Source organism: Leptodactylus fuscus, chromosome 6 (genome assembly GCF_031893055.1).
Source record: "Leptodactylus fuscus isolate aLepFus1 chromosome 6, aLepFus1.hap2, whole genome shotgun sequence".
Classification (NCBI taxonomy): Eukaryota; Metazoa; Chordata; class Amphibia; order Anura; family Leptodactylidae; genus Leptodactylus; species Leptodactylus fuscus.
In genome coordinates, this window is record NC_134270.1 from 71,870,700 (window position 1) to 71,887,069 (window position 16,370).

The 16,370-nt window shown below is 42.6% G+C and overlaps 1 protein-coding gene across 1 annotated transcript in view; it reads right to left on the reverse strand.

The window, feature by feature from the left end:
• The window catches only part of LOC142210788 (tubby protein homolog), a 34,173-nt gene continuing 17,803 nt past the window's right edge, over positions 1–16,370 (reverse strand). The window contains exons 9-15 of the mRNA XM_075280210.1: positions 14,464–14,591; positions 14,202–14,378; positions 11,376–11,488; positions 5,021–5,135; positions 1,741–1,839; positions 1,167–1,338; positions 1–513 (exon numbers count right to left, since the gene is read on the reverse strand). Coding sequence (XP_075136311.1) covers positions 380–513; positions 1,167–1,338; positions 1,741–1,839; positions 5,021–5,135; positions 11,376–11,488; positions 14,202–14,378; positions 14,464–14,591 — 938 coding nt within the window. The 3' untranslated portion in view covers positions 1–379. The remainder of the gene's footprint in view (positions 514–1,166; positions 1,339–1,740; positions 1,840–5,020; positions 5,136–11,375; positions 11,489–14,201; positions 14,379–14,463; positions 14,592–16,370) is intronic.

Consider the following 16,370-nt stretch of genomic DNA (forward strand, 5'->3'; position numbering starts at 1 on the left):
TCTTCTTATATGTCTGTATTAGAAAATATTGGCATTCTGCATAAAATAACAATTTTGGAACATCTTATCCTATGACTCTGTGTAGTGCCATTCCTCTGTTATACATCTTGGATAAATACATAGACATCTGAGTTGTTAATTGGGTGTGTCCCACATAGCCATAGCAAAAAGTGGACAATGCCATACTATGTATTGACTCACTTTAATTCATAAAATTCCTCAAGAAATAACAGAAATTGCACAATGCAGATATGCCCCAGAAATTTTTTTTAATTTATGGGGTATATAAGTACTTAGTAAAATGTATGTCAGGTGAACTGACAGGTTCTCTTTAACTTCCATGTGCATCAACAGCTTAGCTTCTTGTTTGGGCTAGGCTCTACTCGCAGGCAAGTTTGCTGTCAAAGCTGGACAGGCAGATGGAAAACGCTTGTAGGGCGCACAGTGGATAACTGAAGTCCATGGTGAAAACATCCTCTGCGACACGGCCAAACTGCATGACAATGTGCTCAGCTGTATCAGAAAAGACATGCGTTATAAAAGGCTCATTTTTCAGATGCAGCCTTTAAAGGGGTTATCCAGCTTCCAAAAATTATATGCAAAATACATCCAATGCAGTGCTAAATCCTCACTCTTTGTGCAGCCTTTGCTTGGCTTTATTTTACTTGTTGTTCCTTGTATCACTGTTAATTAGATGCGGTGAATCACTGCACAAACGACATGTCCCATGATTCATCTGCCTACCCTCACCCTCTGTGTACCCCTCCCTTCTCCACTCTCCCCCTACAATAAAATTGCAGGAAATTAATCACTCCCACATCTGAGGTCACATGATGCTGTGATATTTGTTTACAAACTTACTTCCTCCCCCCCGCCCACCTGCGAGCAGCAAACTCAGAGAGTGAGAGCAGGCAGATGAATCATGGGAAATGTAGTTAGTCCACATATCACTAAATAACAGTGATAAAAGAAGCAGCAAGTAAAATAAAGCCAAGCAAGGTCCAAGGTCTGCACAAGGGAAGAGTGAGTATTTGGTGATGCTGTGGATGTATTTGCAGATAATTTTTGGAACATTGATAACCTCTTTAAGGTCTTGCTTTTAACATGAGAGGTCATTTAGAATCAAGATTGTATCCAATGTTTAACTATTCTAAGTATGAACTTACGGTCATCAGCATTTATTATCTGGAAGTTCTTCACAGATGCCTGGGTAACACGTCCATGAAAGTTCAGAACATAGGACTGAGTCTCCTCATTCCATGATGGGGCTTTATTGTGGAGAACTGAAATATTCTCCATATTTCCATTCTGAAACCGAGCTAGGAGGGTCTCATGTTCCTTCACACAGAGAAGTGAGAACATAAAAGTATATAATATATAGTATACTCTGCACAAGTCAAAATGGCTTATAACTTAGTGTAGAATGCTCTCAAGGCTACAAGCCATCCATTTTCAAACTCTCTCTAGGCAAACACATCTGTAGTCCCTACCCAGTTTACGACTTGTAGGATGGCCACACAAGCATATTCCTCACCATTAAAATCTATTGAAGTTATGGAAAGTGATCTAACTCAAGACATGTCTCATTGCCATGTTGCCAATGTCAAATTTGGGTAAACTGTAAGTTCATTAAAGATGACCTTACGCTGTGTCAATCTATATCACAAGTTATAATGTCTAGTTACATACGTGTAGCAGGGCTATAATACAACTCCAATAGTGATCTCTTATGTGACTTACATTGCGTGGCCTTATGCATACTCTCTCACAGTCCTGGTTCATCCCAGGAATAACAACAGACATTTTCCGGGGTCCTCTGAATCCCAAGACATTGGTTTCCTATTTGAAAGATAAGAGCAAAAGATTAAACGCTGACTCTCAATGGTGTAAAAATGTAATATTTCACCAGTTTGATGTGTGTTCAGCACATTTCAACAGGTTTTTTTCCATTCTTATTTTCAACCTTTGATATTAAAGCATAATCTGTAATGGACACAGGGTAAAGAGCACTTCAAGGTTGATTTAACAGTGCTGACAATTATGTTAATAACCAGTTAATATTGTAGGTATTAATAGAAGAGATCATATCATGTTCCTATAATTACTGAAGTCTACTGGTTCCAAGATCATATCTCAGTATGCAAAGACCAGCAAAGCACCTGCAGAGAGATGTAGCAGGCATTATACTGTGCCGGAGCACTAGGGGAGCCTTATATTGTGTGAGTCTGCATTTTACTATGTGGAGCCACTCAGGGAGCACTTTATGACATGGGGGCATAACATACTGAATGGAGTCATAGGAGATATGGATGGAGTTAGGGGTGTAGTTTAACAAAAATAATTTTGCCACCATCAGTGAAGGAAAGAGCAGAGAGAATCCCATGTGTAGATCAACTGTGAGACTTCCTCATCATACACTTACTTATCAGGCCTGTATCTACCATATGAAAAGATGATGAAGTCCCACAGTGGGGCTACATTTGCATACCTCCCAACCCTCCCGAATTCCGCGGGACATTCACGATTTCGGTGACGTGTCCCATGGTCCCGGTTGGAGGGAGGTACATCCCGATTTCAACTCAGATCTGCGTCCAGAGGATGCAGATCTGAGTTGAACACATACGCGGCTAAAGCAAGGAGCTGTCACAGCTCAGCTCCTTGCTTCGCTGCTGCACGCCGGCTACTGGCTGTGTAGATGCGATGTGATGACGTCACATTGCGACTACAACTGTGTGCGAGAGAGAGAGGCGTGGAGAGAGCGGCGGGGGAGCGAGGAGAAGGTAAGTGTAATGTGTACACTGAGGTGGAACGTGAAACTGGGGGCAGATGAAGGAGAGGACAGCATGACACTGGGGGCAGAGATGTGGGGACATGAATCTGGGGGCAGAGATGGAGAGGACATGAATCTGGGGGCAGAGATGGGGGGACATGACACTGGGGCAGAGATGGAGAGGACATGAATCTGGGGGCAGAGATGGAGGGACATGAATCTGGGGGCAGAGATGGAGGGGACATGAATCTGGGGGCAGAGATGGGGGATATGAATCTGGGGACAGAAATGGAGGGACATGAAACTGGGGGAAGTGATGGGGACATGAATTTGGGGGCAGAGATGGAGGGGACATGAAACTGGGGACAGAGATGGAGAGGACATGAAACTGGGGGCAGAGATGGAGAGGACATGAATCTGGGGGCAGAGATGTGGGGACATGAATCTGGGGGAAGAGATGGAGGGGACATGAATCTGGGGGCAGAGATGGAGGGACATGAATATGGGGGCAGAGATGGAGAGGACATGAATCTGGGGGCAGAGATATAGGGACATGAATCTGGGGGCAGAGATGGAGGGGACATGAATCTGGGGACAGAGATGGAGGGACATGAAACTGGGAGCAGAGATGGGGGACATGAATCTGTGGGCAGAGATGGAGGGGACATGAAACTGGGGGCAGAGATGGAGGGGGACATGAAACTGGGGGCAGATGAAGGGTGTATATGAAACTTGGGGAGAGATAGAGGGGGGACATATAATTTATGGGTGACTATAGGAGGATTATACTGTGTGCGGGCACATGAAAAAATAATGAGAATGGGAGGAGTCAAAACAAAAGTGGGTGGGGCTAAATTTGCTGCGGCGTGCTAATTTTGTCCCTCTTTCGGTTCTTCAAAAGTTGGTAGGTATGCATTTGGGATGCTCTCTCCTCTTTCCTTCACTGCTGTTGGCAGTCAGAATGTAGAGTCCCTAAGTGGGTGGTGCTGCCGCCTCCAGTTTGCAGGCTGTGATCTACCTGCCTCCCTCTGTACCCTCAAGTGTCTGTTACCCCCAGGAGAGGCCGCTTCACAGTCCCACAGCCATTCCTGTATCAGTGATCAGGCACTGCCAGCCTCTTTTTCTCTCCCTTCAGTTATGATACCCTCCAGATTTTAAGTCGCCGCTCTTGTGTGAATGATGTCCGCAGCCCGCCTCTCCTTTTCACACCATATGCATGATTCTGCTCTGGTCTGTCTATTTGAGATCAGACATGACAGAGAAGCAGGGTAGTAGACATAAATGAAGGATGGTCCCCCTGCATCCCTACAGACAGACAATTAATATATGACTATCTTCAGGTAGGCACATGAACGATCATTCATTCATGACTGCCGCCTTGCTTTTCTGACTGTCATGTTTGATCTCACAAAGACAGAAAGACAGACAGACATGAGGGTGATAGAGTACTGAGACAGTTTTGGTTATCAAATGCAATACAGAACCTGCAGAAGCTCTCCTTTTCTGATCCTTGCAGCCGTTTTCCAGGAAAAAAATGCTTTTATTCATATGCTAATTAGTCTTCAGGCTGCACAGGGGGCGAACACCACCATGTCATCAACCTGGATGTTTGTTCACCGCCCCCTTCTTGCTTGAAGTTCCCTCTTGCTACTCTTCTTCATTGCTTCCTAGACCTGTCAGCACGTACATCGCATGCGCAAGATTTTATTGCGCCAACAGGGCTAACTGCCCATGGAAGCAGTGAAGAGGAGTAGCAGGAGGGAACTTCAAGCAAGAAGGGGGCGGTGAACAAACATCCAGGTTGATGACACGGTGGTGCTCAGAGCACAGGGGAACGTGCCTTTTGCTCCCTGAAGACTAATTAGCATACAAATAAAAGTGTTTTTTTCTGGAAAATGGCTGCAAGGATCAGAAAAGGAGAGGTATGCATAGAATAGCCTTTCTAAAGGCTACATTAAGATAGGCTTATTTAAAAATGCAAAATGGCAATGATAGACTCCCTTTAAATATTTTAAAAGTGTTTTTCTAGTTTATTATAAAGGCTACTGCTTTTTCTGACATTTGTTTCATGTCTCTCACCGTCTCTTTTTTTCTTTCTTAAAGCTATTGATATAATTAGATAATAAATGAATATGTAAAGCACCAACTAGATGTACATATTGTGGGTTGACAAATTATGGAAATTAGGAGGACTGACTCACTTATCTAGTTCTCTTTTTCAAATAAAATGTTCTTGTTCTTATCACTTACATAGGATACAGACACCAATTCCTGCCGGAGGGATTCCCTCTCTTGAACAAAGGGCTGCTTGTCAGGATTCACCCCACTGTCAAATACTGTGAACTTGGTTCCAAGCATATTTGACCTATGAGAAATAGAAATTTTGGATCTAGATTCGAAGATTCTACAATCCTAATTACAAAAAAAGTTGGGATTCTGTGTACAATGTAAAGAAAACAAGAAAGCATTGATTTTCATATATGATAACCATATTTTATTCACAGTAGAACGTAGAACACATATCAGAAGTTGGAAGACATTTTTCTATTTCATTTGAAAAAATGTACTGATTGAGAAAGAGATAGCAACACATCTGAAAAGGATGGGACATGACCATGTCTACCATTGTGTAGCGTCCCCTCTTTCTACAACAATCTGTAAACATCTGGAAAGTGAAAAGACCAATTGCTGAAGTTTTGGGAGATGAATGTTGTCTCATTCTTGTCTGATGTAGGATTCTAACTGCACATTAGTCCTGGGTCGTCTTTGAGTTTTTAATTTCATAATTTGCTAAATATTTTATGTTTGTGAAAGATTTGGCATGGAGGTATCACAGGATACCACCGTACTCTTCTTCTGCGAGGGCATGCTATTGTGATGGATGATTTATGTGCTTTTCTGCTGTCTTATTGAAATATGCAAGACCTTCCTTGAAAAAGACATTGGCTGAATGGGACAATATGTTGTTCCAAAACCTCTATATATATTCATAGTTTATTTCAAGACTTGCCCATCAAGCTCTCCTTGCCATTCAGGCTTTTTGAACTATGAGCTGATAATACGTTGGATGGTCCCTCTCCTCGAGTCTGCAGGGCACGATGTCCATGATTTCTATAAAAAATGTAGAATGTTTATTCATCTTACCACAGTTTTCCATTTTTCCCTTGGACAAATCTGGCTGAGTTGATACAGTATATGGGTTCCTCTTTGCACAATACAGCTCTTACTTGCATTTGTGGATTGCACAGCAAACTGTGTTCACACATAATAATTTCTGGAAGTATTCCTGAGCCTATGCATTGATCTGCATTACCAGTTCATTCATGTTTTAATACATTGCTGTCTGAAGGCTCATGGATCATGAACATCCAAAATTGATTGTCAGTCATTTGTGCACATGGATATAACCAGATTCTCTGAATCTTTTGAGGATATTATGTACTGTAGATCAGTGTTGGACTAAGGTGCCTAGGGCCCACTATACAGCTACGTGCAAATATTACCTGATACTCTTTCGCAAATTTCTAAAATGTCACCAACATAAATTTATTTTTCAGTAATAGTGTGCAGCGTAGTCCTTGCTTCTTTTTCTGTCCTGGGGTCCTGTCAGTGGCCTGATGCCTGGCACTTGCATTGAGCTAGGGCCCTTTTATCTTATCTTCTTATGGTAGAGTTGGAAGGGACCTCAAGGGCCATCGGGTCCAACCCCCTGCGAGTGCAGGTTTTCCTAAATCATCCCAGCTATATGTTTATCCAGATTCCGCTTGAAGATTTCCATTGATGGAGCGCCCACCACCTCCCGTGGCAGCCTATTCCACTCTCTCACTACCCTCACTGTCAGAAAGTTTTTCCTAATGTCTAATCTGTATCTCTTTCCCTTTAGTTTCATCCCATTGCTTCTTGTACTTCCTTGTGCTAATGAGAATAGGGTAGATCCCTCTGCACTGTAACTACCTTTCAGATATTTGTAGACTGCTATTAAATCTCCCCTCAGCCTTCTCTTCTGCAAACTAAACAATCCCAGTTCTTTTAGCCGCTCCTCATAGCACATGGTTTGCAGACCTTCCACCATTTTGGTTGCTCTTCTCTGGACTTGCTCCAATATATCGATGTCTTTCTTGAATTGAGGCGCCCAGAACTGTACACAGTATTCCAGGTGTGGTCTGACCAGGGAAGAGTACAGCGGAAAAATGACCTCTCTTGATCTAGATTCAATGCTTGTCTTAATACATCCCAGAATTTTATTAGCCTTTTTTGCAGCAGCACCGCACTGTTGGCTCATGTTGAATTTGTGATCTTTTTATTTCTGTGAGTCAAGGATATGTGCTGAAACAGCAGCAGACCTCAGGCAGTAACAAAAACAGGGAAGTAATGATTGTGGACACAGTGAGCTTGGCAGGGTACATTGACCAAGGCCAACTGGAGATGGCCAGGGATCCACAGCATCTTGACAGCAGTCAGGTAAGGACTAATAACACGACTACTGTCTCCTCATTTCTGCTACAAGTAGAGGTCACTGCGCTGAACTCTCCAGACAGCAGAGATGAGTGGCAATCTCGGCTACTGGTTTTGTATTGACTACTGTATACATGGGAGACAGAGGCTGGGTTGAGTGTACAACTACCAGAATTGTCTATATCAGTGGTTCTCAACCTGTGGTACAAGTAGCCCAGGAGGTATGCCATTGAGTCTCAGGGGGTACACTCCATGGCTGCGAACCAGATTTAGGAAATGCTCAGGTTCTGAGGCTCCTCCACCTTCAAAACTGAGGCACAGTGGCTACCACTAAAGCAGTGGGTAGTCTGTGCTGAATAGATAGATAGCTTTTGACTTCATGAGTGAAAAGCTGGTAAGAAGCTGAAAGTTGCCAGAGGTTCCTCCCATAGAATCAGAGGTACCACATATATGCAACCTGATATTGGGAGCAGAATCTGTCACATGATGGACACCATAGTGTCAATTAGTGGTACTTGTTTGGAACTTTTTTAATGGAGAGGTCCTTGGCTTGAAGAGGGTGAGAAACACTGGTCTACATCCTGAGCACTGTACATTTTACATCTTCTTAATAACAGCAGTTGTGGATACAGCAACTGTGCCCATTCCAATCTATGAGATACTGCTGCAGCATCTATAACCACCTCTATCAAGGATATGCTGTAGGGATGGGGCAGAGAGCCCCTGTCAAATTTTGCATCTGGGCAGCCTTGAGTGCTGGAGTGCTGGGTTCGAATCCCACCAGGAACAACATCTGCATGGAGTCTGTATGTTCTCCCAGTGTTTACGTGGATTTCCTCCCATTCTATAAAAAGACATACTGATAGGAAAAAAAATGTACATTGTGATTTCCTATATGGGGCTCACAATCTACATTAAAATAAATAAATAAATAAATAAATTTCACACCAGGGCCCTGAGGACTTTAGTTACGACACTGCGCAAGAAGCTGCAAGATGAATGGTGAATGGGGCCCCTGCAGTGTGTTTGAGAAGTTAGGGCCTAAAGAGGAAGGATACAGATGGCCTGACTCTGTACCTAGATGTCACCTTAGCCAGTCTTTCTACAGTATATAAAAATAAACTTGGTAGTTTCTTAAATAAACTATGATACTGATGCATAGCCTGTGTGAGATGCTGTACAGGGAGTATCTGTATGAAGTTCAAAGCAGTGGCGCAACTACCATAGAGGCAGCGGAGGCGGCTGCCACAGGGCCCGGGCCATTAGGGGGCCCGGTGACAGCCGCTACCGCTGCGTTTTGTTTTTTTTTCAATAGGCCGTTACGGGCCCTATTCACTTGCCGATCCTGGTATAATGATCGGCGGACCGGGAGAGGTAAGGGAACATAACAAACAGTGTTACTTACCTCTCCACGATCCTGCCAGGCCTCCGTCATTCGTGTCTGACATCTCTGACTTCACATGACCCAGGCCTGCTTCCTGGGTCATGTGACGTCCGACGTCATTAAAGCAGGACAAGAGCAGCGGCTGACAGGCTAGGAGCCGAGGAACAGGTAAGCAACTGTTTCTGATTTTTTTTATGTTTTTATTCCCCCGGGTCTCCGATTATTATACTCTGGGGTCTGAAAAGACCCCAGAGTATAATAATTGTTTATGGGTTGTCCACTGTGGGACATAATACTGTGTGCAGGGGACACTATTGGACTGAAATACTGATAATACTGATAATACTGATAACTGATAATACTGATAATACTGTGTGCAGGGGCCACTATGGGGGATAATACTGTGTGCAGGGGCCACTATGGGGGATAATACTGTGTGCAGGGGCCACTATGGGGCATAATACTGTGTGTGCAGGGGCCACTATGGGGGATAATACTGTGTGCAGGGGACACTATGGGGGATAATACTGTGTGCAGGGGCCACTATGGGGGATAATACTGTGTGCAGGGGACACTATTGGGGATAATACTGTGTGCAGGGGCCACTAATGGACAAAATACTGTGTGCAGGACTTACTAAGGGACATAATAGAGTGCGGAGGAGGGGGTCGGTCGAGGTCTTCGGCGTCGGTTTGGGGGGGGGAGCATGTCAAAAGTTCGCCACGGGGCCCCGCCATTCCTAGTTACGCCACTGGTTCAAATAGTGTCCGTGTTTCATTCCGGAGTGAGTTGGAGGCCCATCTGGGTCATCCTTTGGACTGATAATTTGTTTTTTAACTTATCTATTTATTTGTGTGCATTCTACATTTCATCACTTGCCGCACCAAACACTTCATTCCTGTGCCTCTTTTTGTGTATAAGTATGCATGCCTTCAGAAATTGTGTCATACCATGCCTGATGAAGAGACCTAGTATTCTCGAAAGTTTGTAATCTGTCATCTTTTTTGTTAGCCATTAAAAAGGTATCAACTACTGAAGACTCTCAATCTTTATAATTCATATCCACTGGCTAATACGGTACAAAGAATATTTTCCTGAAATTGTTTATTGTTTATAATTTTTAGACACAGTTTTTAACAAATTGTTGAACCTCTGACCATCTTTGTTTCTGAGAGACTGTCTCTCTAACATGCTATTTTTGCATACTATCATGTGACTGTATTGAAAATTGAGCCAGTTCATTTTCATTAGTACCACCTACTTTTTTAGCCTTTTGATAACCCTGTCCCAACTTTTATGAGATGTTTTACTGCTATCAATTTCTAAATTTTTTTTTTTTTTTTTCAAATGAAATGGAACAATGTCTAATTTTCAAATTCTGATATGTGTTGTATTGAGAATGAAATATTATATGGTTATATGAGATTCTAAATCATTGCATTCTTGTTATCTTTATATTTTACACAGCACTCCAACTTTTTTTTAGATTTGGGGGCGTGCTTATTGCATTGCAATAAGTAGAACAATCCAGGAACTATACAGTCCAGTCACATTAATGTGACCATCTGTCAAAATCCAGAATAACCATCTTTTGCAGAGCGGACCGCTGCGAGACGAGAAGGAAGAGAGGGGATGTTGTGATGATGTTCACTGGGATGTTGAGCCATGTCGACTCCAGTGCCGTGGCCAGCTGCGCTAGGTTACGCGGTTGAGTATCCGTGGCGCAAATAACACGATCGAGGTGGTTCCACAGATTCTTGATTGGGTTCAAGTCCAGCGAATTTGCTAGCCAAGGGAGTACGGTAAACTCATCCTGGTGCTCCTCGAACCACACACGTACACTGCGAGCTTTATGACACGTCGCATTGTCCTGCTGGTGGATGCCATAATGCTGAGGAAAAACAATTCGCATGTAGGGGTGAACACGGTCTGCAAGGATAGATGCATACTTGTGTTGATCCATCGTGCCTTACACAATGATGAGTACACCCAGATGGCTGATGACACGTGCTTTCTGCGATTAGTTATTTAACGTTGACGTCAAAAGTAGGCAGTGGCCTTATTAATATGACTGGACCGTGTATAACCATACATTGAAGAATCCATAGGTGAAATCTCCCAGCATTTCATTGCTGCATAGACTGGTGGTTTGCATTTTGGAATGTGTAGTATTTTCAGCAAGTCCTGAAATAATAAAAAGCAGGAAAAACTACCTGTCTCCCTGCATTTTAGGAGCTGGATGAGCTTTTAGTAATGTGTTCAACAACAAACGTACTATTTCCAAATACAATGTACAGAACAATAACTAGGTCTAGACTACAATCCTGCTTGTGACTAATAAATATACTGTAGCTTCTATCATATAAAAGATATTTGCAGACATATTTCATACAAATTATCAGTGGTAATCTGTGGCATAAAGAGGAGACAGAGCTTACACCCCAAAAGTCCAAATATGATTCCAGGATTTGCAACTCCGCACAGAGAGTATTTTCATTGATTTCCTGACCTTCCTCTTTCCTTTACTTACTACCAATCCATTTTCTCTGGAGATTGGCATCTTCCACAGGTTTTCACCAGCCAAAAGGAAAAGCAATGGGAATAAACAAGGGCCCCATAGCAGCATGGTCTTCTCCTGTGGTGACCTCCATAGGACAGAAATGTGGCATATATACTGCTTATAGTCATGTAGTGAGCAGCATCAAATACTAGAAAATCTCCAACCAACTCTACTCACCCAATGAAGGTGGATATATTATCAATTACCTGACTTTTCCGATCACACTTTCACCCCCTCGTGAGAGGTCTGTGGGATCCACTGAGATGAGATAATTGGAAGTTTTGCTCTTCTTTCTCTTCCTTCCAGCCATAAGGAAAAGCTATTTAAAATAAATAATAATAATACATTTTATTTGTAGAGCGCCAACATATTCTGCAGTACTTTATACTTTGTAGGGTTCCAATACAGACAAGAAAAATACATTACAAAGAAATAGTTAATTCACACAATGGGACTGAGGGCCCTGTTCGCAAGAGCTTACAATCTATGGGGTAGAGGGGGTGACACAAGAGGTAGCAGGGGCGGCATCAGAGGTAGCATTTCTTATACAGTGGTCCAGCCATATCTGTGAAAGAGATGATTTTCATTACACATATATAAAACTTTATGAGCCGTCACCAGTCGTGTCCTTTAACGTGCAGATAGAGCCTGGACATATAAAGTTATTCTGAAACGGCATCATATCCTGTGGGTAATGTGAGAGCGTGAACAGAGAAGAGTTTGTTTTGGGGATTCTAACTACGGAAGTGTTTACATTAGGAAATGTGATAGGCCTGTCTGAAAAGATGTGTCTTTAGTTTGCACATGAAGCTGTAGAAATTGTGAGTTAATCTGATTGTCCAGGGTAGAGCATTCCAGAGAAGTGGTGCAACTCGGGAAAAGTCTTGGATACGGGAGTGGGAGGTTCTGATAATAGAGGATGTTAGGCTTAGGTCATTGAGTGAACAGAGAATACGGGTTGGGTGATAGACAGAGATTAGGGAGAAAATGTAGGGAGGTGCAGCATGAGGAGGGTGATAAGTTTATATTGTATTCTGTATTGCATAGGCAGCCAATGTAGCGACTGGTACAGACCAGAGGTGTTGCTGTAGTGTCTAGACTGACAGATGATCTTGCCCGCTTCCTTCCGAAAAGATTGTAGAGGGGAGAGTTTAGTGAGGGGAAGACCGATTAGTAAGGAGTTACAGTAGTCAAGGCGAGAGTGAATCAGAGCGACAATAAGTGTCTTTAATGTATCTGTGGTAAGGAAAGAGTAAATACTGGAGATGGTTTTTGAGGTAGAGATGGATATGGGAGCTGAAGGAAAGGTCTGAGTCAAATGCAACCCCAAGGCAGCGGGCATTCTACCTAGAAATTAAAGTAAGGCCGGAGAATGTAATGGAGATATCAGGGTCAGATCTATTAGATGGTGGAAAAAGCAGTAGTTCAGTCTTTGAGAGATTCATTTTCAGATAGAGCGAAGACATGATACTTGAAACAGCAGAGAGACAGTCACTGATGTTCTGTATTAGTACATGGGTGACGTCATGGGAAGATGTGTATAATTGGGTGTCATCAGCATAAGGATGGTACTGGAAGCTGAATCTGGTGATAGTTTGTCCAATGGGGTCTGTGTTGAGAGAGGAGCAGGGGGCCTAGGACCAAGCCCTGAAGCACCACAAACGCAAGAGGAAGAGGGGAGGAAACAGAGCTCGCAAATGATACACTGGAATTGCAGTCTGAGAGATAAGTGGAGAACCAGGAGAACATGGTGTCCATCAGGCCAACTTTGCGGAGCATAGTGAGGAGGAGTTGATGGTCAACAGTGTCAACAGTGTCAAATGCTGCCAAGAGATCCAGAAGAATGAGAAGAGAGAAGTCACCATGGTATTTAGCCATAAGGGAATCTTTGCAGACTTTTGTGAGGGCCATTTCATTAGAATGCAGAGTGTGGATTGTATCACAACTTACACTTGGAGGCTTTGGCAATAACTAGACTCACTGAACTTACAAGTTTATTTCCACTGGGCACTACTTGTTTTATAGTAGAGTAACTTAACCTCCGCATAAAGGGCAATATATGAAAACATCATAAACCACAAGCTATACAAATGCCAATGTGACCACATACACATCTATGGTCTCAGAACTTTGCACTGGTGATCAATTGTACCTATAGCTATTGGAGTCTTACCAGAGAAGTCAAATTGTGCATGTGTGTTGGCTGACGGAGAAGGGGTCAGACGGTAATGATATTTGTTTGTACAATAAAAAGTTCTTCAATATTCAAATACACTTTCTATATCAATGCCTCATGGTTTTTAAGATCTCTGCTAACTGTCACTCATTCTATTTGCTCCCAGTACATAAAAATTAGTCTATGGTCATGTGATATACAGTCCATGGTCATGTGATGGACACACAGGTGCACAGCTCATTACCAGGCAGATGTCTGATTACTGTGCTGTGGCTATAACGAACTGTGCACCTATAAGCTCATCACATGACCATGAACTATATATCACATGACCATGGACTGCTTATCACATGGCCATGGTCTGATTTGTTCTCCCTAGGAGTAAGCAGAATGAAACACAGAAAGCAGAGATATAGAAAGCCTCGAGGAATTAATGCAGAAAGTATATTGGAAAATTGTAGAACTTTTTATTAAACAAACAATAACATTGGACTCTCAAAATTGGTCTGAAACTGGCCAACCCCTATAAGCTATTCCTGCTGACCCCTACCCCTTCCTCCTTATACCAATACACATGCACATGTATATTGAATGTAGAGGAAAACCTCTGGCAGCTTATTCTCCTTGGCAATGACTGGGCAGCTATAGATCCTTCTTTTCTTAACATCTACTGACAAAGGTGAGTTAAGAAATGACCGTACACATCAGATGTTCCATCATTCCCATAAAAATTAGTGGGTTTTGCAGAAATGAATTATTAAAATATTTATAAATAGTGTATGTAATGTAACTATGACTGGGTGCTCAATGAAGTAATAGAAGACCATAGGAAAAACACAGTTATTTCTTTACTTACTCTTTTCCCATCATCTCTCTCTAGATGAAGGTAGTAGGTAGGGTAGAGTCCCCTGTCTACTCCTTTCTTGTCCCTTGTGATCCGACACTGAAAAGTCATACCACAGGATGCTGGACGCAAAGCAAAATCTTTCAGATCATCAATTTCAAGGGGTGCAGCAATCTGGCAGTCTTCTTCCTAGTTTTACAAGAAAAAGGAACTCCACTTAAGGTTACGCTACTGTACCAGACCATAGAGTGATTGCGTTTACCTTTAAACTTACCTTGCTCATAGAAGACATAGGTCTTGTATATACAACACTACTAAGGATATCTGAATCTTCATCAAAGTCATTGTCTTCTATTCCATTGGTATCCCCTTCATTTGAATCCTGTCTTCTTCTGGATTTCACTGAAGAATAAATAGGACATTGTAGGCTGGATTTACAGATGGATGGATCCCTAGATATTAGGTCTCTTGCCTATAGTAGCTGTCTTATAGTAGCATTAAAGGGTACCTGAGGTTTCATCAGAAGTTGAAATATTTTCAGTGTTTGGCTTGGAAATCTGTTTTCTGGTTACATAAGCCTTCATACATGATCAGGGCCCCTTTAACTATAGGGCAAATGTTGCACTTGCACTGGGCCCTACGGTAACTGGGGACTCCTTGGTACAGTGTCTCCTCAGACCCCAGAGTATAAATACCAGAGCACCAGGAAAGGTGATTAAACATAACAAAAAGTGATACCTTTCCTGGGCTCTAGTACCAGTCTTTGGGTCTCTTCTAGAAGAGATGAAACTGTGGGGGCAACTGGTGGGGAACATGAAACTGTGGGGGCATCCAAAAGGGGGACATGAAACTGTAGATCCATTAGGGAGACATTAAACTGTAGACGTACCAGGACAAGGACTTTATACTGTGGGGGCAACTGGAGACATTATACTGTCAGGGCATTCTGATTAGGACATTATAATATAATGTCTGGGGTGTCACTGTGATGGTACAGGTTAATGTCTGAGAATTCATTGAGGGGAACAGGTTAATGTGTGACACCACTGCAAGGACATTATACTGTTTGAGGGACATCTAAGGGGAATTATACTATTTGAGAGCCGCTGAGAGGGCAACTTGTGCAGGTCGGGCATGTTTAAGTGGTGGTGATGGGAGGGGGCACTTAGGAAACTTTTGTACTTGGCCCACCATTGTGTTAAAATGGCCCTGTACATACTAATAGCTCCATTAGGACTGCAGCACATTTTGCATTTCTGTCTCAGGTTGGGTGTGTGAAAAATACAGTACTGTCTGCCCCTATCCATTACTAATACTACTGGTTCCTTTATATGTAATTGTGCCAGGAGTAGCTGTAAAATAGCAAAGAAATAGCTGAGAAAAGCCCAAGTGAACATAATATAGGAGATCCAGGAACAAAAATCAAGTATTTGTTTAAATAGGTATGTGTACAGACCAAAAATAGTAACAAGGGATAGAAGTGGGATTTTAGGTACACTAAAATGTAACTTTTATTTGTTTAATTAAAAAGTTTCAGTGATATCAAGTAAATAAAATACGTTCAAAAAAAGGCATATTTGGTGTGTCTATTCTGCCCACACTCACCCCAGCTTCACTCCTAATATAGCAGTGTAGGTGATTAAACTGAATCCCTTAAATCCCCGCCTACAGACATCAGATGTAGCAAATGTAGCATATATAGCACCACATACAAATGTCAACCACTCAATATTCGATTCACTTGTAGTGGCTAAGGAGGGGAAATGGCATTGCTATACTCCATTTAGAGCTAGTCTCGGGCAACTAGAACACTCAACTATTTTTCTTGTGAGTTACAGTCACCTAGAGACTAGCTCCGTTCGGAGCTTTTGGGGTTTAAATACCCGGCTCTGGTGAGCGCCCAGCGCGGTCAAAAACTATGACCGACCGAGCGTGTATGAAGCTCGTTTAAACAGCGCTGTATTTACAGCACGTTCCTATTGAGCCTCTGATGATTTAGCTCCATGTTGGAGTTAATTGAAACGCGTCAGGCCTTTTCTATACGCTTATTATAGCGATCTATCTAGCATGTGTGTATGAGTCTGTGGGTGACTGTGGCTTACAAGTAAAAGAGCTAAAGGTCCCAACTGCCCGAGATTAGCCCAAACTTAAGTATAGCAATGTCATCCCCCCTCTCCAAGC